Source organism: Meleagris gallopavo, chromosome 3 (genome assembly GCF_000146605.3).
Source record: "Meleagris gallopavo isolate NT-WF06-2002-E0010 breed Aviagen turkey brand Nicholas breeding stock chromosome 3, Turkey_5.1, whole genome shotgun sequence".
Lineage (NCBI taxonomy): Eukaryota > Metazoa > Chordata > Aves > Galliformes > Phasianidae > Meleagris > Meleagris gallopavo.
In genome coordinates this window covers 1258179-1282639 of record NC_015013.2, presented here as the reverse complement: position 1 = coordinate 1282639, position 24461 = coordinate 1258179, and the positions used below count along the sequence as shown (strand labels likewise).

Below are 24461 nucleotides of genomic sequence, written 5' to 3'. Positions count from 1 at the left end.
TTTGATGTATTCTGAATCTCCTTAAAAGTGTATTGTGGTTTTTGACCAACTACCAAGAAAGCAAATGCACTATTTTCTGCATGTTAATTTTACTGGCTTGAAGAACAGAAAACATGAGTTTCCCTCATGTGTTTCAGTTTTTCATTTCTTTTTTTTCCTATCTTTCAAAACAAATTGTGATTGTAAGACCTGTCCCTCTCCTTGTTCTTTTCTCTCTAGCCATTTTTTCTCACTTACATCTATACTCTATAGAATCATAGAATTACTCAGGTTGGAAAAGACATTAAAGATCATCAAGTCCAACCGCAACCTAACCATTCTACCATAACAACCCACCACTAAATCATGTCCCTGAGCACCACATCCAAATGGTTTTTAAACACATCCAGGGATGGTGACTCAACCACCCCCCTGGGGAGCCTATTCCAGTGTTTAACAATCCTTTCTGTAAAGAAGTTTTTCCTGATATCCAACCTAAGCCTTCCCTTGTGCAACTTGAGGACATTTCTCTTCATCCTGTCACCAGCGAGATGATCCCTGCTCTCACTGCAATCACATTTCAGATATTTGAAGAGTGCAATAAGATCTCCCCTCATTGAAGTCTTGCATTTTGCTGACTTGTCCTTTACTAGATCTATTGATTGTTTTTGCTTATAGTAACCTTTACCAATTTTCTTATTTAAGTATTTGTTTGTTGGTTGTTTTTTGTTTGTTTGTTTGTTTTTTAATTATTATTATTCTGTCAAGGTCTTTTCCTTGCTATATTCTACTTGCATTTTCTTATGGGACTTAATGAACTTGAAGAACTTGAATGACTTCTAAATCTATGACTTGTCAAATGTTTGTCTTTTCAACTACTATAGGTATTCTTTGGTTTGATAGATCTTCTATTTTTACCTGTTATATATTTCTTTGATCCTTCCCCCCCCCCCCCCCAGCATTTTGAAAGCTCATTTGAAGGAAACATTGAATCACAATGTGTTCCTGTGGCACCTTTCGTTCTGCATCATCTTCTCCTTTGGCATCTTTTTATCGTGTCTTACTCCATTCCCCTGCAAAGCTGCCTAGTCTACCTGAGTTTTCCAATTATTTGCTGTGACACTACTGGCTACAATTAGCCATCTGAATCAACATGAAGGTCTCTTACTTTGATCAAGTGTCTCCATATACCATCTGTTAAAATTTGTTATGCAGTGTCACAATTATTAAAAATGTTGCTATTTTGTGGTTACACTTAGGTAATATGTAGAGAGCTAGAGATACATTTATGGTGGGAGAAAAAATGGAAACGGGAAATGACTTGGAATAGTTCATAATTTAACGAGTGTCTACTTCTACAAAATTGACTTTAGCCCCTGTAATGAACAAGTAACATCTTACAGATTTTTATTTTTTTTTAGCAATAACAAAGATTTTCTTCATTCATATATAATGACCCTTTGCATTCAAGTCACATTAAAATTTGAGGATTTTTTTTCAGCTCTGCTTTCCCTCCTGCATCTGAGACCAACGAAACATCTCATCCTTATGGACATCTGAAATAAAATCAGTCTTAGTAGCAGATCAGTTGTAAGAATTGCTAAAAAAATTTGATGAAATTTTAAAGTGAATATAAAATCAGGTTAAGCAAACATTTCCTTTATTTTAAGAGCTAATTGATTGATTTCAAACAAACAAGTAAAAAAGTTGTTCAACCTTAGACATGGTAGAAGAATTACAAATAAACAAAGAAATATATAAAAAGTAATGTTGCATAAAAAAATTGTATAACATAATATATATAACATTTTCTCTGCATAAAATGATTTGTGTTCAATTATAATTCACATCAAAATAATCCTAAATTCCAAAGAAAATGTGGGCAGTATTAAAAAAAACTATCAACAGTACTCATTATAACATTATGTCTGAGCTGTTCATATAGCAGAATCTGACAAGAAGATTTATGACTTGAATTAAAAAGCAGTATACAGAGTTCAAGGTAAAACAAGTACAAAAGAAACCTGAAACCTCAGTTAAATTTCTTCAGTAAATACTGAGGCATTTTAGACATTCCTCAGAGTATACATATGTAGATATATACTAACATAGTTCCAGAACTATACAGGGGCAGGTATTACTTGTAGTGACAAAGTTCACAATGTCAAGACTTGAATTTATTCTGAATTGCAATTAAACCTGAAAAAATCTAAAATTCACTTCAAGAAAAAATAAAACAAAACTCATAAATCTCTAGAAACAGAACTAAATGGAAAAGTTACTTTTGAAAATGCTTGGTTTTCCCTTTTCTCCAAATTATTGGAGATCTCTTCCCATTCTCACATTCTCTTCACATTCTCATGTGCAAATAAAATAAAATAAAATAAAGTAAAATAAAGTAAAATAAAATAAAATTGTATGCATCAGGATTTTTAACCACTTCTATATTTTTCAGAAAGATACTTTGTTTTCTGTGCAAGTCAATGATATTTTATCGACAAAGGCATGGTTCTTGAAATACAAATAAAGACAATTTATTGTCTTTGTGGATTTTTTTTTTCCCTCCAGGATATGAAGATCCTTATTGCTGTATTTTATTTTATTCCAGCTATTTATGAGCTCTCTTGTGAAGCATACAAACACTTGGGCAAAACTTCAAATTACTACTGGATAGATCCAGATGGAAGTGGAGCACTGGGACCTTTGAAAGTTTACTGCAACATGACAGGTAACTGTGCTGTATTTGTTAATCCATGTTTGTTTGTTTGTTTGTTAGCATCGAGAGAAATAGGATTTTTCATAATTCTTGTTACTAGGCAAAAGAAAAATAATTGCTAAGAAATTTTTGTGGGAGAGATTAGGGTCATCAAAAATGTAGATGTCATGTATTGTAGTCTAATAAAGGCAGTAACTTCCTCATTTCATAAGCTTTTTGAACCAAAGCTATCAATTTTAATATCTTCAGTGCTGCATCATTTAAAATATGCATAGATATATGTAACCATATACCAATACTACTATGTTTTTGTAAACTGTATGCTTTTGTAGTTTTTTTACATTTTATTTTAGCAAAGTTTTTGATACTGTTTCTCACAGTACCCTACTGGATAAAAATGTCCAGGATATGGCTAGATAAATACAGAATATGGTGGGTGAACTATTGGCTGACAGGTCAGGCTATAAAGGTAGTACAGTTAATGGAGTTCCACCAGGATGGCGACCAGACATTAGTGGATTTCCACAGGGCTTCATTTTAGGACCAGCCTTTTTAATGTTTTCTGTAATGACTTGGATAGAGGACTTGAAGGCACACTTAGTAAATTTATGGATGACACTGAATTGAGAGGAGCTGCTGGTTCCCACAAGGCTAGAAAGGCTTTGCAGAGATATCTTGACAAATTGGAGAGCCGAACAATTCCAAAATATATGAAGTTTGAAAAGAACAAGTGCAGAATTCTGCACAAGGTATGAGGGAACTCTGAGTATATGTACAGGTGGAGGGATGAGCTCCATGGAAACTATATGAGGTCCAGGTTGATGGAAGTTGAAGATGAATCAGCAGTGGATCATGGCAGCCAAAAGGGCCAATCATACTTCAGGTTGCATCAGGCCCAGCACGTCCAGCCAACTGAGGGAATGGATTTTTCCACTATGTTCTGCATTGGTGCAGTCTTACCTCAAGCACTGCATGCAGATTTGGGCAACTCGATATACATACATAAAACTGTTAGAGAACACTTAAAGGAGAACTGTGAAGACGGTGAAAGATATAGAACACAACGTAAATATCTTGGTTTGTTCGTTCTAGAGAAGAGGGGACTGATAGCCTCATGGCAGCCCACAGCTCTCTCATGAAGGAAGCAGAGGAGCAGGAACTGAGCTCTTCTCTCTGGTGGCAGCAACAGGACCTGAGAGAATGACACAGAGCTGCATCAAAAGAGGGTCAGACTGGGTGTTAAGAAAAGGTTCCCCACCAGGAGTATAGTCCAGCATTAGAACAGGCTGCTTGGGGCAGCAATCATTGCACCAAACCTGCTGGAGTTCAAGAGGAATTTGGATAATGCTATGAGAGTTTTATCTTGTGTGGTCCTGTGTGCAATCCTGAGCAAGGATTTGGACTCAATAATGCTTGTAGATCTGTTCTAGCTTGGTATATTATATGATTCTATGATGCTGTGTTTGCTGAGAACTAGTTCAGTAATGTCTGTGGTTTATCCAAAGGTAACTTTCTCAGAATATCATATTACTTTTTTTTCTGTCAAGGTATTAATGACTTTCCCACACCTACAGGAGAAACAAAATATGAGTTTTCTTGTATGTCTCTTTTTCATGTATTTAACTTGTGTTAGAATGATTTATTTTGCGTCATTTCTGAGACTATAGTATAAAACTTTATCAAATCATTTAAGTTTTGTTTTGTTGTGTGGGTCTTGGATTTCATTTTGTTTGTCTGTTTGTTTTTTTTTTGTTGGTTTGGTGTGTGTTTTTGTTTTGTTTTTGTTTGGTTGGTTGGTTGGTGTTGTTTTTTCTGCTTTTTAATACTGATTTTGTGTGGATAATTTCTCATTTGGGCATTCTTATTTGAGCTACCCTGTCTCAGTCATCTGTGCTGACATGCTGAGGCAGAAAGTTGTGATAATGAAAAATGAAAATGGGGTAATTTTTTTTGCTCTGGGAGTATATTATTTATTTGTTCTGCTAATACATGGCAATCATCTCAGCACTTCCACTGATTTCAAATTTAGGGCTGCTGATAAAACAGATCTGTCCCCTGAACTTTCCCAGCACAATAAGCTTGAATTTTAATCTATTTGCATTGGAAATCCGTCATACCTGTGAGTCTTGGACTTCAACATCAGCAGCTTGAATATGAAGGTGCTATTAGTACATATAGTAAACTTTGGCTTTCTAGGGGTCACACCTCATATGTATCTCTTTTCAGAAACCTGTATTACTTTGGGCTTGTGGGTGTTTTATTCTTAATCCAGTTTGACCAGGGGAGAGAGATTGTCACTGGCAGGGAGAGGTACTTGAAGAGGGATGCAAGGCACGTACAAAAGACTCCAGAGCAAGTGCCTGTTGGAGACAGATATTACCATTGTTTCATATTACCATTAATTCATATGTTTGAATAATAGATGTGTATGTAAGAAAGGAATCTGATCTAAGCTCTGAGACTGCCATAAATTGTTCTGTGTCTGGAGAAATAGGTCAGACAATTTGTACTGAGACGGATATGTAAAGGCTTTCAGATAAGTAGATCCTGACCCACTTAGAGCTTTTAAAATTATAACTAGCACTTCGAACTGCATTCGTAACTAATCAGACAGGCACTGGAAGGAACAACACCAAAAACTGCTGATATATTATAGTGATTTCTACCATGGAGAATAAATTCTGTGTTCAGCACCAGCTGTGGCTTTTGAGTACTCTTCAAGAGTAATTTTTTAAAGTGAAAATATACTGTGGTTGTGGCATCAGGCACAAAAAGAAAGTGTACATATCCAGTACTGTGTTGTTGCTTATATATTTTAAATGTAAGCACACAGTAGAATGTACAAATAGCTTCTGCAAAACTGAGGGGAAAAAGAAAATAGAAACAAATAAGAAATTAAAAGTAATCATTTCATTTTCCTAAAGTTTCTCATGTAGAATCAGAGAATCATAGAATTGCTCAGGTTGCAAAAGACATTAAAGATCATCAAGTTCAACCGCAACCTAACCTAACAACCTTCCCCTAAATCATGTCCCTGAGCACCACATCCAAATGGTTTTTAAACACATCCAGGGGTGGTGACTCAACCACCTCCCAGGGGAGCCTGTTCCAGTGTTTAACAATCCTTTCTGTAAAGAAGTTTTTCCTGATATCCAAACTAAACTTACTCTTTTTTTTTCTCTTGGCCTCAGGAGGAAGAATAGGCTTCTGTATATTTAATCTGATTTTGTGCCTGTCCTGCAAGAATTTTTAGAAAGAAGATTAAGAAAAAGAGGAACAGTGCACAGGAACCATAGATGCCTAGTTAACATATGCTAATGGCTCTATGGAATGTCAGTGGAAGAAGCTGACCAGCATTTCTGTCGTTCTGCGAGCCTTTATTACTGTGGCTATGGAAATCATGGTCTTGGTGTCATTTCTTCTACTTCATAATTTAAACCAATGATGCATGGCAGAAGAGAAGGATTTCATAGTAAATTTTACTAGAACATGCATCAGTTATTTATTTATACTGGTCTTGAAGATATTATGCCTCTGTGGTATGGCTTTAATCTCACTTCATTATCCAAATAGCTGCAAGCATAATGACTCCAGTTGAGTGGTACTTGCCCTATCTCCTTTCTAATACAGACATTTTCCCTATAGTTGTATATCTTCAAATACTTCAGCACAAGAAAGGATATGAAGCTGTCGGAGCAGATACAGAGGAGAACCACAGAAATAATCAGAGGGATGGAGCATGTCTCCTATGAAAAAAGCTGAAAGATAGGGCAGTTTAACTTGGAGAAGATAAGTTTCCAGGGAGAACTTCATGTAACTTCTAAGAAAGACAGAGAGAGACTATTTTCAAGGGCTTATAGTGATAGGACAATCATTGCAAATGATTCACTAGGTTCCGGTGGACATTTCCGATATAAAGAAATATTTTCATTTATTTTCCCTTAAGATTTTGTCCTTAAACAACACTTCAAATAGTGTCTTTTCAGTGTGACATATTCAGAGCTGGTTGTCTTTAACTACTTGTACATACTTTTCTGATAGACAGTGGGACTAGGAAGTAAACAACTTACCTTCTGCTAGTATTTCTTTTGTCATTTTGTTCAATACTGAAATCAGTGCAACTAAAGTAACACAGAGATGATTAGTTTAAATGAAACAATTCTAAAAATCCTAACCAGCGTTAGGGTGCAGTTCTGCACACTGATTTATAATTCTCTAAATTAGTTTACCTCGCAGGGCAGGTTAAATATGCTTTCACTATTGCTGTTAAAATTTTTGCAATTCTTTCTTCTTTTTGTTTTCTCTGGTAGATGCTTTTTAAGAATAAATGATTTCAATGGAATGATCATTTTTCATTTTTATAAAACAACTTTAACTCCTTTTAACTCTATAGCTGAAATAGTTTCAAACTACTACATGTATTTTGAAAGTTATATATATATGTGTGTGTGTCTATGTGTAAATATATATTAAACATACATATGTAGAAATATCTAATAAAAATATAGGGAGGAGGGAGAAAAAGATACTATGAGCTCTAATTTTTTTTCCACATCATCCGTGTAATTCAGATCTTCTGTCTACAACAGTGTTGCAAAGAATGTTTAATTTAATGACACAGCTAATGACTGTTGTGATACCAAACCACACAATTCAACAGAAATTGAAACACCAAGTATGTTCCTATCAAAGAATAAAATTGGAGATTTAACTTTTTTATGGGTTGTCTTGTACAGTTTTCGTGTGATTTGTGGTGTAGCATATTGTACAGCACATTGCAGTATTCTAATTGAAGTGACAAATGAAAGGATGATGTTAAAAATCATGATGTCTAGTAAAGAGACAGTTTTCTCCAGGCTGACAAGTGGGAAGAAAAGACACTCATGAATACTGAATACAGTCGTCAAGTGGTAGTTACTAATCCAAAAGGGCCTGCAGGCATCAATTCTTAATGAATATGATGCACCCATAAGAAGAGAAGATGGAAATCATTTTTATTGCATCTTCAAATGATTTCACCTTGAGAGAAATGGTTGTGTTTCATAGTCCAGTCTCAAGCAGAATTCCCTATGAATCACAGTTTCTCAAGCTTTTTCAAGAGCAGGCTATCTTAAGGACAAGGTGCACAAGACCAGAGAGACAGAACACTTTATATTTCCTACATCCTGGCATGAATTCCCCCCCCCTTTCCTCACTGGTTGAGTACTCCAAGGTTCACAGTCTACCCAACACTTCTAATTCCCTTAGCAGATGTTCCACCCCTGTTTACTGCATGGTTAACCTCATCCTATTCTCCAATTCTTGCTAGTCTTTACCTACTATGGTATGCTGGGATAACTTTTCATAGTCAACCTTTCCCTCTATTTATCATTCAAACCACAAAACTGGTTTGTACCAGTACATGACCTAATGTTACTCAAAAAAGCAGTTCTTCTATTTGCAAGTAGGAATTCATCTTGTGTCTGAGTTCCATGACACTTGTTATGACTCCAAAGAGGTCCAAACATCTTACTGTTACGCAAAAATAACATTTCTTTCCCCACAACCTTGCCTTTGTCAAAAATATTGTTTTACATTTATAAGTAGTTTCTGACTACTCATCTTTTTGTTCAGTCTGAATACTAAATGTGCACCACTGGTGTGATTACAGGTGTGAGAATTACCAGCAATTTAGTACTGTTCATCGTCATAGATCACTTATCCTAACTCCTCTTCCTTGCAAGTTCCTGCAAAATACACGTATCAGAGAAGAAGAGACTTAGATATAACTATAGTCAACCAGAAACATTTTGGGTAAGAAGTAACCAAAACTGTGTTAGTGATCAAAACAGTCATATAGAAGTAATGCAGTCAGCTTGAGGATTGAATCTTCTAGATTGATACTTTTTTTCTGTGGCTGACATAGAAAGGACCACATATACTGGAGTGAGCTTGCAGTCTTGACTTCTGGTTATAATATGCTCCTATATTCTCAAGACTACTTTCCCTGACGTGTCAATACAGAACCAGCTTAGGGCTGAATACTGTGAAAGTCATCATACTCAATATTAATCAATCTTCCATTATTGAAATGCAACTATTAAAAAAGCCTCTGATCTGTTTCAGCAGAGAGAGGGAAAAGTTTCTGAGAAAAAAAACAAAACATAACTACTTTGAGCTATTGAGAAAAAAAATATAAAACAATATCTTAAGAATAAATGTAAAACTTCAATGGGGATAACAGCAACTGAAAATTAAAGTAAAGAGGAAAACTTGTTTACACTTGTGAAATATATTTGTTATCTTTCCTGAAGTTAATTTTCCAGATTTATTTCCATTTAATTTTCATTATCAAATCTTGCGAGTTAGTCACACGACACAGTGTTCTCTTGCCAGGAAGATTTCTTTATTGACATAATGATCATGATGTATGTCTCCCTCTCTCTCTACTTTCTAAAGCAAGCCTTTTATATTCTAACACGCATTTCCACTAACAATCCATTGGATAGAAAGCAACCAAATTCCATAACAAGTCCTCACAATCAGCTGAGAGTTTATCTTATGGTGAAGTACAAAACACCCGTTTATTCAGAACCTCTGTCTCCTTTCCAGAGCTTCATTACAAACAAGTTGAGACTTGACAAGGCCGAGCTGACCTCTCCATCTCTCCCACATACAAATATTATTTGATTTTCTAAACAGAAACACTATTCTTGCTTGAGCACCAAACAAGCTAATGAAGAAAGTTCAATAGGAGGAAACTGATTGTTTAGAATATGGTCAGTGATGTAAAATTGTGTTAAACGCTATCATCAGCATAACAAATATTTTAAATATTAATTGGGAAAAAATCCTTGGACTAATATTTGATTAGATCATTTAAATAACCAGCATTTAGAGTAAAAATCTATCTCACTTTTTATTATTGAAGTGCTATTATTGAGTGGGCAGGACTGTGAATAGCTCATTGCAATGGAATGGTCTTCTCAGCAGAATAAATTATATCAGTTTCATTTCATTTTGAGTGGTCATTTCCTTTTTCTAATGTATTATGTATTATTATATGTTAACTAGAATAAACCTGGTATAATAGAATCAGAGATCATAATAATCATAAAATGGCTTAGATTGGAAGAGAACTTAAAGATCATCTAGTTCTAAACCCTCTGCCATGGACAGAGTTCCCAGCCACTAGATGAATCTATCCTGAACCCCAACCCACTTAACCTTGAATACCTCCAGGTTATGGTTTACATCCACTCTGCATGGTACTCTGGACAGCCTGTTTCAGTGCCTCACCACCCTCTGAATAAAGAATTTCTCCCTAATATCTAACATAAACTTCCTCTCTTTTAGTTTTAAACCATTCTCCCTTATCCTATCCCTATCAAAGCACATAAAGAGTCAGTTCCCCTTCTGTTTATGATCTCTCTCCAGGTACTGCAAGGCTTCAACAAGGTCTCCTCAGAGCACTCTCTTCCCAAAGCTAAACAAGCCCAGCTCTCTTAACCTATCCTCATGAGAGGGATACTCCAGCCCTTTGTCGATCTCCATCAGGACTCATTCCAACAGCTTCACATCCTTCCTGTGCTGGAGCCCAAGGCCTCTGCATAATACTTCAGAAAGGGCTTTACAAGGACAGAGTAGAGTGGGCAATCTCTAAAAATCTAAAAATAAAATAAAAAAAATTGTTTTCTTGATGTTATTCTGATATCAACTATCACTATCCAGCCTATATTTATAAACTACATCATAAATCAAAAGCTTCTTAGATATTATGAGCTATTGATACGAGATAGTCCATAAGAATGAACCATACTTAACAGAGATTTCTACTACATACTTTTTGGTTCAACTGCTATATTTTTTCTCAAAGTTCTGTAGTTACATATGAGTTTCAAATTTAATGCCAAGCCCAGCTCTTGACTATCTAGGCTACTTACTGGAATATGCAACTTTGAGCAGTCTCAAGGAAACACTGCACAATGGGCTAAGTGTAGAAATGCTTTGCCTCTAAAAAGCAGTCACTGTCTCATGCAGTATAACTTGCTTTTCTTTAAATTGCTCTTATGTCCTTAATGCTATTGCATTTTTGTAATTTAAAACAAACTTGTGTTTCTTTTAAAAATTATCTTTTAACTTCATCTGTTTGTTATGGCTATGATAATGACATGTTATGGGAGTATTATAATCATCCTCAAATTATTAATAACTATTCTCAATATTCGTGTATTTTAATATAATTTTTCAATTTGATCGATAAAGCTCATAAACACAGAATATTTTACAGGTGATGTTACTTAAAAGTAATATAATACTTAAGTGACTTCTGCTCTTCATAAGTGCTTTTGGCAGTAAAGAAGTCATATACACAGCTTTTCAGTCTCTTACACAGTAATTTTTAAATAAAAATTGTCTCAATACCTGGAGCTAGAAGTAATCATACACTATGCTTTCTTAAAATAATTGCCAGTGTATAAGGGGAATACTTATACCAGTGTTCTGGTGACTGTAATTGTCAGGAATATATATGAGGATATATATATATATACATGCCAGGAATAAATAGAGTTAACTAGGATTGAGTTTTCATCTTCAAGTATCTTAACTGAGATTTCTATGTAGTACTGTCAGAAAATGCAAGGTTGCTTTGATTTTAGATTTACTTTTGTCTACAATGTTCTGTTCTCAGGTTCATGGTAGTAATTCTACACTTATGAGAAAAGTATTTAAGACAGTATGAATCATCAACATTGCCATTTCTGTAACAGAAGTTGCCTGCAGTTCTCAAGCAGATTAGTGCTTGAAACTTACTGAAGAACAGTGTCAACTAAGAAGCAGTTTCTGAAAAACTGGAACCATGAAAGAAAATGGTATAATTATTCTCAAACTTTAAATATTATACTGGTCTTCTTGGGAAATGTTATCAAATTGAAAAATAAGTCTAAAAGGGAAAAAAGTAGTTTGCAATCAACAGAAGTTTGAGATTCCTGCCTGGTAGCTTTATCTTTTAGTTACTTCCATGCATCTTAAGGCCAGCCCCAATGGTGTTTGGGATAATGAATGGTATCAGTGTGACATGCAGTAATCTGCTATTGGCAGGGACTGGGGAGAAAGATTTATAGCTGTTTCCATTTTACACTGACAATATTTTTTACAAGCACAGAAAAGAACCCATCATTTCAGTATCTGTTTCTCTACCCTCCATCCATTAGTTTCAAGCACTAATCTGCTTGAGAACTGCAGGCAACTTCTTACAGAAATGGCAATGTTGATGATTCATACTGTCTTAAATAGCACCTCCTTTCTGTACTCCAGAGTTTTCCTCTATGCGTGACTTGTAAGACTTCTGATTTGGGCACAGATCTTTCAGTTTCCAAATTTTTGACAAGCCAACTTGCTGAACAACAAGGAATTGTCATAATTTAATGTTACTTGTATTCTATGATTCTGTGACTCTGTAGTGAATCTGACAACAGATTTCATTTTTGCCAGTGGGACTGGCCATTACACATTTAAGCCAGTAAATTTTTCATTGCTAATATCACAGGTTCTTAAGTCATCTGAGCCAGTTACTCAAAGAATTAGGTGCATGTGAAATTGGAGCTAGATTTTCCTCTGAAGAAGAAATAGTCACCATACTTCCTATCATTTCCTAGATAATAGGGCATAATGATAAGATAATAATAACTCTCCAAATATAGGAAGGAGAGGAGATTCTTTAACATGTATACCTGACAGCAAGATGCAGACTGTAATGTTTGCCTGGCCAGTTTATTACAAATATTAGTTACTTAGGGAGATGGGAGGGGAAGACAGGTGATAGAAAAGAGATAGGAAATAACAACAAGGAGTCTCTGTAGAAAGCAAGAGAGATGGTCACCACCATGGTTCCAGCATTCCTTCTAGTATCAGACGATGATCTTCAGTAATGACATGTCATTTGTGGTTATGTTGTTCAGTGGACAACTAACAAGAGTACAAATTCTTACTTATAGTCCAAAAAGGTCAAATAATCTTTTCTGGAGCGACAGCTTCTGGCTCAGGGATTGCAGCAGGAACTCCTTTGCTCCTATCTTCCAGGCCTTGCATATTTAAGTCAGCAGATAAGAGGAAGAATGGTGATAATAGAATCACAAGGTTGAAAAGGACCTACAGGATCATCTAGTCCAACTGTCCTCCCATTACCATTGCTATCTCAAGCTACTAAACCATATTTATAGCTCCAGACACCTCTTGAACAAGATACAGTGGTATCATCCCCTAATTTCCCATATCAACCTAGAGTTATTCACTCACAGGCCTAGTCTTCAGCCAATTAACACTTATGAATACTTCAAACATCTGTGAAGATATACTATCAAGTGCAGAATTTCAAATGCAGAATTCACTGCTTGAAACAATGTCTTAGCATTTCCGCTAACACTGCACCCATTCACGGTGCGAACCAATGATTGAGCAGGTTAAAGATAAGCCCTTTCTATTGTGGTGATCCAGTATACTGCAACACTTGTACAGTTTGCCCATTGCAATGTAGACTGACTCTGCTCTGAGCAGGGCCTAAGACTTGAACCCACCTGGAATTCGAACGAAATAATGGCTTTGCCATTGGCACCAACTGAACCCATCTCGAGTCACATGAACATCTAGTTTGGCTGGAAAGGTGGGATCAAATATACCCAGTATCTGGATAATAGCTAGTTTTGCTTTCTGGAATGCCTCTGTTCTGTTCTTCCCCAGTCCCATTCTTTGCCCTTTTTTTTTTTGTAAGTTGGCATAAAGCCCTCAGCAGCTGCACTGTGGGGTATAAAGGAACACCAGTATCCCAGTATACCCAATAGTTCTTGCAGCTGCCTTAGCACTGTAGGGACTGGGAATGCCTGAACCTTGTCTGTTATTGCACTGGGTAGTATTTTAGTCTTTCCCAACCAAAATATACCCTGCTAGTAACTTCACCAACAAGCCTGGTCCTTTCGCGTTCTGTGAGTTAATAACCCACCCTTTCTCTTGTAGATATGTAGTCAATCCAGTGAGTCAGATGTCAGTGTGAGATCACTGATATAGTGGTTTGACGTTATCAGGTTATTACAGTCTCCTAGGTCACATGCCTCTAGGTTATGACAATATGTAGATGAGTGCACATACCCTTGCAGCAGGACCTGATTGGTCCACTGCCTGAATCCCCACGTAAATGCAAAACTGATCTTGCAATTCTTCGTGGATGGGAACACTGAAGAATGCATTTTCCAAATCTAGGACACAATGGTAGGTTTCTATCATCCTACTTAATGTGTCCATCAGGGAGGCAATATTAGGTATGGTTGCGTAAGCAGGAGGCATGACCTCATTCAATTCACTGTAATCCACTGCCATTCTCCATGTGGCATCTGACTTCCATACTGGCCATATGTGGGCCATACTCTTGGGGTGGGAGACACCCAACCCCCAAGTTCAACCATATCTGGATTATGGGGATGGTCTGCTCTCTGAACACACCAGTCGTCACCCTATCTCCATGGAATTTAGTTGGATCACCATAGATAATCAAAGTCTCTATGCCAGTACTACAAATGCTGTCACTCACTGTGTTCTTCCAGTACCAAAAAATAGTCAGTTCTACCTAGGGCCTCCAGTCCCACCTGGAGCCCCTAAGTGCAGGGGTCTTGCATCACCTGTCATGTAAGTAACTACACAGTTACCAATTCTTTTTCATTGGGTGGCTTGGCCATATTGGCCTAGGTGACTTGAGGAGATTTTTTCCTTTTGTTAGGAATTCTTAAGTCTTCCAAGTTCCACATTCTTGCTGGTACTTGTTGAATAATTCTTACCTCTGCCATTTTGGGAGGCGTTTTGAAATTTTTTGTTTTCCTCCAGCTGCCTACATAGCTGGAGGAGGACATGAATGGGCAAATTTTTGCAAATTGAACCCCAGGCTGCATTAAGTCATTAAATATGACTTTGAATATCCATACGGGTCCCAATTGAGAAGTCTGTTGTGGAAATCTCCTAGTTTTATTAATAGGGAGAACTTCTGACCCTTCCAATGTCCAGATATTGTGCCTGGTGTGTAGGCACTCCATTTCTTCTAGATCAGCCATCAACTTGTTGGACAACGGCCATGGCCACTGAGACTACCAAAGGGTTCAGTAATGACACTAGTGTGCCATACGGGTGGAGAGGTAGCTGTTTTAAGATGAGGACTCTCATCCCTACTGAGTATTTAACCAGGTCTGGACTCCCAAATCGTCATCATAACTCACCTCCTTCATTCCCAGTTCTCTGATATAGTTATGAAGTTCCTCCACCAAATTCCATAGTCCAAAATTTATTGGGACATTACTTTTATTTGGCCATGTGATTCTACACGTAGCCATTATCCATTGAATCACTGACTTTTATCTCCCTGAGCCACCTGCCTGCCCTTTGGGTTTTCTGTGGCTCATCCAAGACCCTAAAAAAGACACAAACTACTGCCAGGTTTCCTAGCTCAGAGCTGCCATTGTGCACTATGATGAGATCAGAAAGTCTGCAAGCAAAGCAAGCCCTGCAAAGTGCTACTGCTGGCAGCAGTGCTCAGCTGCTTTCTTCCCTGCCATTGTTTTGCTCTGTGCATTTCATTTTCATTCAAGTTGTGGATGCCCCACCCCTGGAGGCATTCAAGGCCAGGCTGGAATGTGGCAGTGGGCAGCCTGGCCTAGTGGTTGGTGACCCTGCACATAGCAGGGTGCTTGGAACTACATGATCATTACAGTCCTTTTCAACCCAGGCCATTCTGTGACTCTATGAGTCAGAGAATGATTTTCATCATTATGCCTTACGGTAACATATAGTCTTTGTCTGAGGGCTGGATGTGCAGTGATGGATACAAGTTTAGAAATCTGCAGTCCGTTAATAACCATACTCTCAACCTTCATGTCCCATGATCTTAAGAGCCAAGCTGGTATGCTCTCTTGTGGTTTGGGTATATCAGTGTAATAAATCAATAAGTTCAGCTGCATTTCGTCAACTGTAATGTGAGTGTGGGCAGGGGGCCATTCTTTGAGTCACAACTCCACCAGTCTATCTTGGACTTGCTCAGTATTTGAGAAGTTATTGGTCTTATTTGTAGAGGATATGAAGTTTCCACATCCTCTAGTTGGACTTCAGTCTTCTTAATTCTCCTTTTATTTTTTTGATTCAACCAGGATCCAAGGATTCCACTGATCTAAGTCTTCTTCATCTTCTAATGAAACGGTTCTTAATTTTAGAAGGGAAATGCCATGTGAAGATGAAGCAATTTGCCCCATCATTAAATGTAATTTTATTTTTCAGCTGTCTGATATGAGCTTTTAAGAGCTAATTTCATCTTTCAGTTCTTCCTCCGAGGAATGAAATGCATTTTTAGTTAGTAGTAGCAGCCAAGCTACAGCAGAGGCCACTGCTACTCTTTCTTCTATTGTCAGGAAATCTGGTTCTAATCTATTCGAAAATTCTGCCATCTTGGAAGGGGATTTAATAATGAAACCACTGCTTTTATGGGTCATATTCCTCAATAATCAATTAAGCACTCAGCCATGGGAAATCCAGAGTTTCTCCCTCTTTTGGAGTAGTTCTGATGACCAGTAAATGCTTTGTCCTTTTAAGATAATCTACTTTAAGTGCATACACTGCTGTCATGCCCATTGAGCAGCAAGATTCCAAGCTGTAGCAAGGTAAGATTCATTTTAACACTGCAACAACTGTGGACACATATCAGGGAAAGAAGCTGCTTGCTTTCAGAAGGCCTCAGGTAAACAGGGATTTCCAGCAAGATACTCTTGCCTCAACTGCCAACCCTTAAATGGTAGTTAACCTGCATGAGCATGCTGTGCTTTGGCTGTTGTATAGTCAACGATATAAAGATGTTATAATTATGAAATAAAGAGGAGTTTGGCAAAGCAGATTATAATAACAAAAAGAGAATAGATAGAAAACTTACCCACATCCTGGTCTCTCTGCAGAACTCCAGAAGAGGGATCTCCAGAAGAGATCCTTTCCCACTGGTAGTCAGCTCTTAAATGGGTCTAGGAGAGGTGGAGCCAGGCTCCACCCCTTCCGGCAGCACAGGTGACTTGTCTTCACCTGTGCTCCCGTGGCTGACTCATTGCTCACCTCAGGTGATTAATTAGAGGTTCAGGCTGTGATTCAGCAGTTCCCATACAGCTGTGTAGTGCAAAGTTTTTTTTTTCCTGCATTTCTTCTTTCCATGAGGCATTCAGCCCTTTCTGAATAAAGGCAATCTAAATCCATCCATGAATATGTTTCCATCTTTCTTCATGCAGGGATCTATAGTAAAGTCCAGAATTCTCTCACTATGAGAGGATGTATCAGGGCTGCATTGTCTTGAATCTGGTATCTGAATGAAGCTCCCTTCAGAGACATGAGACCCAATGCAGCTCCTGTTGCTAATACCATTCTAATGGCTAGTTCTGGCTCAGAAATCCAAGGAGGGTCTCTAAATGTCTGCCTTTTAGCATGTTAGAACTCTTATATGTCTAAAGGATAATCGGGTTGAGAACAGCTCTGCAGACAAAGAGCAAAGGTACTGGTGGATGAAAATTTCAACACGAGCTGACCAAGGGAACTTGCAGCCCGGAAAGCCAATAGTATCATGGGCTGCATCAAAAGAGGAGTGCCCAACAGGGTGAGCTAAGTGATTATCCTTGCAATAATCAGGCCTCACTTGCAAAACTTCATCCAGATCTGGGGCCCCCAGCACAATAAAGATGTGCAGCTCTTGAAACAGATTTAGAGGAAGGCCACAAAAATGATCTGAGCAAGCACCTCTTCTACCAAGAAAGGCTGAGTGGGCTGGCATTGTTTGCCTAGAGAAGAGAAGGCTTCTGGGATACTGCACTGCAGCATTCCAGTAATTAAAGAGGGCTTTTAAGAAAGACGGAGAATTTTTAAAGGGCCTATTGTGATAGGACAAAAGGCAATAGTTTAAGATGAAAGATGGTAGATTAGATTAGATAAAAGGAAGAAATTCTTCATGATGTGTGTGGCAAGACACTGGAACAGGTTGCACAAGAGAATTTGTGGATTGCCCATTCCTAGAAGCATTCAAGGTGATGCTGAATGGGGTTTTGGACAACCTGCTCTCATGAGAGATGTACCTACCCACAGCATGGTGACTAGATGATCTGTAAAGTTCCATCCCAACACCAACAATTCTATTATTCTATGATTGTATATTGTTTATCAAATCCACAATGGGCAAAAAACTAAAATGGGCAATAAAAGTTTCAAGCTTTCATTGTTTCAGGTGTATGATCTCACTTGATGACTGATGTGTACAATGTCCTTTTTCCCTGTCCACTCAAAATTCCCTCACAGAGCATATTAATATTTTATTAAAGGCCAAGACTAATTTTAATTCAGCTACATTTTACTAATTCTTGTCTGTTCTTTTTCCATTCTAAATTTCAGAGGATAAAGTATGGACAACTGTGTATCATGATCTACAAATGCAGACTTCTGTTGGAGGCAACAGTCTAGAAAAAGTATCCGTACTGCAGCTAAATTACAGTGCAACGATGGACCAGATTTCTGCCATTACCAGTAGTGCCGAGTACTGTGAGCAGTTTATCTCATATTCTTGCAAGATGTCCCGGCTGCTGAATACACCAGGTAGGCTGAGAATGGGTTATCAGTTAAATGAAGTCTTAAACACCTTTATCTGAACAAAAAATCAAGTTCTGCATTTAGACCTGTCCATTCAGTGAAAATACTTCTTTGTTCTCCTTTACTAAGCAAAGAGCTAAATGACTGAAAATCCACATGGAATTGTCTTCTTTAGGAAAGTCTTCCTTTGTACTTGCTACTAAAATGAATTTGGTTGCATTACAGATCTGTGTGTGTGTTTTTCAGTCAGATTTGTCACTCCTTAAACAGGTTTTGGTAACCAGGGTAGCTATGGAAGTTTAATCATTAAAGGCACTGAAAAAATTATTTGAATTTTATCCCAGTAATTTGCTGGACAGTCTTCATATGCTACAGTTGCCTTAGGCATTGTCTGAATAACTGTTGGAATTTTCCACTAATATATCTGTAACAGTTTCTTAAACCAAGGTTATACGGGGGTGATCCGATGTCTTACACAAGGTAGAAGTACTGGCATGGTCAGTAATGTGGTTGTATGAGAAATGCTATATGCTATTAACTACAAGTAAATTAAATGTAAGTTCCTCATTTTAGTCTGTAGCTTTACTGATAGAGATCTTGCAGTAACGTCTGTGCCTACTTACAAAATCCTACCTGTAACTGCTAGAGACAAAAATGCTAGTTGCAGAATCAAGAAGAGCATATAAAGAAGGAATTAACTTTAACCTAGTACTCTATCTATGTTCTAATTATGTATGATAGCATTTGACGTTAAATAATTCTGTAATAGAACTTAATGAAGACTGCCTTATATGTGGAAATATGATGCATTTCTGTGACTGTGAAATGAATTCATTTTGATAGAAAGAGTTAAATGCATTTCAGATTAAACTAACGGCTGGGTGCTTACAGTGTTGTACTTCACTTCATGACGCTTCCCCCCACGAATTTATTTTGGTATGTTTTCTAATGGTGGTACAGATTAGGATTCATTTGGCACGCATGTGCATGTTATCACTATTTCCTAAGCGTTTTGTTAGTTAATAGATAACTGTAATGCTTGCTACTCTCTGCTTCTTCCCTTCTGTTTCTGAACTAGAAATACTTCTGCTAGTTTGTTGCTATTATTTTCCTTAATTTAGCATAGTGAAAAGTTTCTGCAAAGTAAGAAATATTTTTTTCTTTCTTGACCTTTAATTTAAAAGGGATTCTGAATTTTGTTTATAACTAGAGGTAACACGATTAGATTCTGCTGATGGATATAAGCCCACTGTTTGCACATGCTTCAGAATTGTAATATATGCATATATATCTGGGTAAGCCCTTTGAAATTGAATGTACTTAGGGACTTGAGCTGGATATAATGCACACAGAGTTTACACAGAGTACAGTGTTATATTCTACTTACATGAATGTGTAGGACTATTATTTCAGTACTAAATTGTACTTGTTAGCATATGTTTATATTACAGTAAAATAAATATATATTGTAATTGCATGTGTTTGCTTCTGCTTCCAGATTTGAAGTAATTAAGAAACACACATTCCTTTTAGGAACTGAAAAGAAGAAAAAAAAATAGGGATTTTTCAATCCTAAATATTCACACTTTTAACCTCAGAAACGTTTCAGGTGTAATTTGCAGATGTCTCTTTCACCATGTTTTTACCTTTTTGCATGTAAAGAGTAATTATTTTATACAATCTTTCTAAGCTACTTCTCTGACTGAAAACTGAGCTTCTGGAGATATTCTTCAAAGTGTTTCTTTTTTAACCTGTGAGTGGGAGAAAGCAGCAAAAAATGAAAGTAATTTTAACCTAGATAGTAACAAGGAATCACATTACAGTGTTTGCATAACAACTGTAATTGTACACATCGCACAGCAGTGGTTTGCGTGTTAGCAGAGGAGAACAATTCATTTTCTTTCTTACCTATGCAGTCTTGACCACTGTCTATGATGTCTAGGGTAAGGGAGAAAAAAACTTCACAAGTTTCTCTGCTTCTTCTCTCTGTCTTTCTTTATATATATGTATATATATATATGTGTGTGTATATATATATATATATTTTTTTTTCCTGGAGTATTACCTTATTTTGCTAGAGGTATTACAGCACTCTGTTCATCTCTGAACACAATTCCAAGTACTTATGTAGCTCCTTCCACCACAGATCTTTCTATAAATCATTCCAGTATCATACCCACAGAAATAAATGAAAATAAAAAGAAATGTCATATTCCTCAGAAAGTGGAAAGTCCTGATTGTGTTGAAGCCAGTGATAAAACCTCTGCAAACTTCATGGGATCAGGACACCCTTTGTGGCCTCGATCAAAAATCTTTTTTTAGTTCAGAACTCTTCCTATATATCTTTCATACATTTCAATAGCCAATTAGAATAGACTTGTCTTTTTGTTTTAAATTTCTTCAAGGAGAACAGAGAAAATTGAGGATACAGAACAGCAGCTCAGTATTTTCATGTTTTGCCACCTGGGAAATACTTGACTTCACAAGTTGATTCCTTCTCAGGAAGAAACTGCCCAGTTAACGTAATTCAAACACAGTCAAGATTTAAGTAGTTTACTGATCTATTAATGACAAGTAATTAAGTAGCCATTATTGAACTGTATCTTTTCCTGCCATACTTGCGTGTTTTCTTACAAGGTTGCTGAGGTATATACATGCAGTGTCTGATGCATGGACTCAGATGTGAATGATCCAATTGTTTATTACAACCCCAGGTTATCAGTGGTAAGGGACCTTCCCAATGTCCTGTGGCCATATTCTGAACATTGACCATTGGCAGTTCCTTGAGCACCGGGAAGGCCCCGAAGTGACGATCCACACGAGTTGTATCTGTATGATCACAGTTCAAAAAATTCAGCACAAGCAAAGCCTTACATGATCTTCCTTGAGGTGTGTCTCCCGTATTCCCCCTTTTTTGTTTATTAAGAATGGATTTCAATGTTAGACGAGTACGCTCAATGATAGCTTGTCCAGCGGGAGAATAAGGAATGCCTGTAATATGTCCAACCCCCCATTCTTGGAGGAAAGTTCGAGTGGCCTTAGAAGTATGACCAGGTCTGTTTTTGTAGTATGTGGGATCCCCATAGCAACGTAAATAGATAACGAGTGTTTACAGGCGTTGTGACTACGTTCACCTGTATGTGCTGTGGCAAATTTGTAGGAAGAATGAGTATGTATTGTTACATGTACAAATCTTAGATGCCCAAATTCGGGAACATGAGTGACATCTGTCAGCCTCAGTTCAAGAGGTGCTGTGCCACGGGCATTTGTCCCAGTTTGAGGCAAAGGGGCAATTGCTTTTGTAAGGCTCTCCTATTCTGATGAAAAAATTGATGAGAGAATCGTGCTTGCTGAAATAATTGAGGGGTAGCAAAGGCTTGATCAGCCTTACGGTTGCCCTCAGTTAAAGAATCAGGCAACATAGTGTGTGATCAAATATGCATAATGAAATAAGGAAGAGTACATTGAGAGACATAATTTAAAACTTGCTTGAGCTGTGCAAACAAAGCAGGGTTGTTAACTTCCTTGAGAAAAGATCTTTGATCCTCTGAATGATGCCTCTTTGTAACATACAAAGAATCAGTTATTATATTAAGCTTTTGTTCTGAAAAAATGTGAAAAGCCCGAGCTACCACAGCAAGTTCTACAATTTGAGGTGATCCATCAAAAACGTGTACATCTGACTGCCATCAAATAGCAGTCACACGCCTGAGAACCACTGCTTGGTGTGTCTTGCTGGAGCCATCTGTAAATACAGTAACAGCATTAGGTATTGCAACATGTGAAAGTAAAATAGTAGTAGTAAGGGACAGATCACTCAAATTATGCAGTAACTGATGCTTGGGGGGATGGATGGAGATTTGTCCAGTATAGTCTGCCATAGCAGTTTGTAAAGCGAGCGACTGTGCAAGCATCCAATCTACATCTTTTTTAGTAGTAGGTATTTAATGCAATCAGGGTCAAGAGCTCATAAAATTTGCAGACAATGTCGACCTCGCTGTATTAGCATTGCAAACATTTCCACTCGTTATGTAACCATTTTTGAAAATGTATGCGGTAAGAATATCCATTCGAGGATAATAAGAGGATCTTCTCTTGAGGTACCCCATTGACACAACAAACTGTACGTCTGATATGAATTCGATATTATTATAAGAGATACAGGAAGTGATAAAGAAACACGGTGGCTATATCGACGTTGCAATGATGTTATTACAGAGCTCAAGCATTGTAGCGCTTCTGGTGTGACTTGTCTTTTAGAGGTTAGATCTGGGTCTCCTTTGAATAGCTGGAAGGGAGGGTGCAGCTCTTGAGTAGTAATACCCAAAAGTGGTCGCAACCAATTGATGGTTCCTAATAATTTTTGCAGATCACTTAATGTCTGTACGTGAGGTACTATTTTGTGGATTTGCGGTTGAATGGTGTGAGATGTGATTTTCTATCCTAAATATTTCCATGGAGAACTAAGCTGTACCTTTTCTTCTGCTATTTGTAATCAGAACCGCAAGACGTTCATTCTTCTTCTAGAGGTGTCCTTGGTTCTCATGCTGTTTATCTTGCTCCACAGCTGCTGCTCTGAACAGTTTTTCTTGTATTCCCACATATACAATTACACTAAAATAAGTTTTGCTGCTAATTGTAGCATTACAATTTTTAATTAAATAGTTTGGGTTTTTTTGTTTGGTTGGTTTTCATGCAGTAGAAACAGCAGCAAAAAGGCTGCATTTGAGGAAAGCCTTCACATGAATTAATATGCATGTTTTGTTGGAGAGGGGTGTTGGTTGCAGGCACAGAGGTCAAAGAATTCTCATTACCAGGTGTTTGAGAGTAATGTGTGGAAAGCAGTCTGTGTAAACTAAAAATTTGATTCTTTTATTGTTCGTTCTTCTATTTGATTTTGAGTCTCCATTGTCATAAGCAAAATGACACACAGATGCTACAGAAAAAATCATTAACTGTTGTAGGGATTAGGAGTGATTTTAGAATCCATTGCCTTTCCATTTTGGCTGAGGCAAGTCACTATCAAAATATTCCATGTAAATTAAATCACAAGAGACTTCTGAATACTTACTTGAAAGTGGGAATCTCATAAGACTATAAGATAATTTAGATTGAAAGGGACTGCAAGGAGCCATGAAGTGAAATTTTCTGCAGGTTGAACAAAAATTGTCTAGCAGTGAGAAAAGACAACCGGAAAATTCAGTTTTTCTTCCTTAACTTTTTGTTTGGTTGGTTTGTTATGGCTTCATTTGGATCTTGCAGACTGTTTTACGTTATGTTCACACCTAGGGACATTAAAAAAAAGATCATCAGAAGAAAACAAAATTGGTAAAGATAGCTTGTTAACTTCCTTAAGAAAGCACAGAAGCAGAACATCTGCTGAAAATACACTGTTATCATCACAGTAAACAAAAAATATAGTCATATTGTAAAATTTTGTAGAAGCTATTTTCTCACAAGAGACCTACAGTGGATGCAGTTGTCTCACACTCTTTGTGTCAGTTAAGTTAGTATTATAATGAGGAGATCTGTCTTTAGTTACTGACTGATAGAGGTTTTTTCTATAAATAACACTTCTTTCCTGTTCATGGTGTTGGAATAGGCTGCCCAGAGAAGTTGTGGATGCCCTGTCTCTGGAAGTGTTCAAAACCAGGCTAGATGGGTCCTAGGGCAACCTGATTTAGTGCCCGATCTAGGAGCTAGCAACTCTGCCCATAGTAGTGGAGTTGGAACTAGATGATCTTTGAGGTCACTTCCAATCCAAGCCATTCTACGATTCAATTATTCTAATATATTCTAATATAATATCAGTGTTAACTTATGAATAAAATGATCAAAGAATCATAGCATCATAGAATCGTTAAGGTTGGAAAAGACCTCTAGTATCACCTACACCAAGCATCAACCTGTCACCACCATGACCATTAAATCATGTCATTCAGTGAGACATCCACCCTTTTCGTGAAAACCTCCAAGAGTGATGACTCTACCACCAGCCTGGGCAGCCTGTTCCAATATCACACTACTCTTTCTGAAAATAAGTTTTTCCTAACACTGAACGTAAACCACCCCTGGAACAACTAAAAGCCATTATCTCTTACACTACTGCTAGTTGCCTTGGAGAGAGGCCACCTCTCCCTCCCCC

The 24461-nt window shown here is 37.4% G+C and overlaps 1 protein-coding gene across 2 annotated transcripts in view; it reads left to right on the top strand.

The window, feature by feature from the left end:
- Nucleotides 1-24461, top strand: part of CNTNAP2 (contactin associated protein 2) — a 793259-nt gene that overhangs the window by 538547 nt on the left and 230251 nt on the right. For both annotated transcript variants that reach the window (XM_010708239.2, XM_031552712.1), the window contains 2 exons: nucleotides 2588-2707; nucleotides 18122-18322. In XM_010708239.2, the coding sequence (XP_010706541.1) occupies nucleotides 2588-2707; nucleotides 18122-18322 (321 nt within the window). The remainder of the gene's footprint in view (nucleotides 1-2587; nucleotides 2708-18121; nucleotides 18323-24461) is intronic.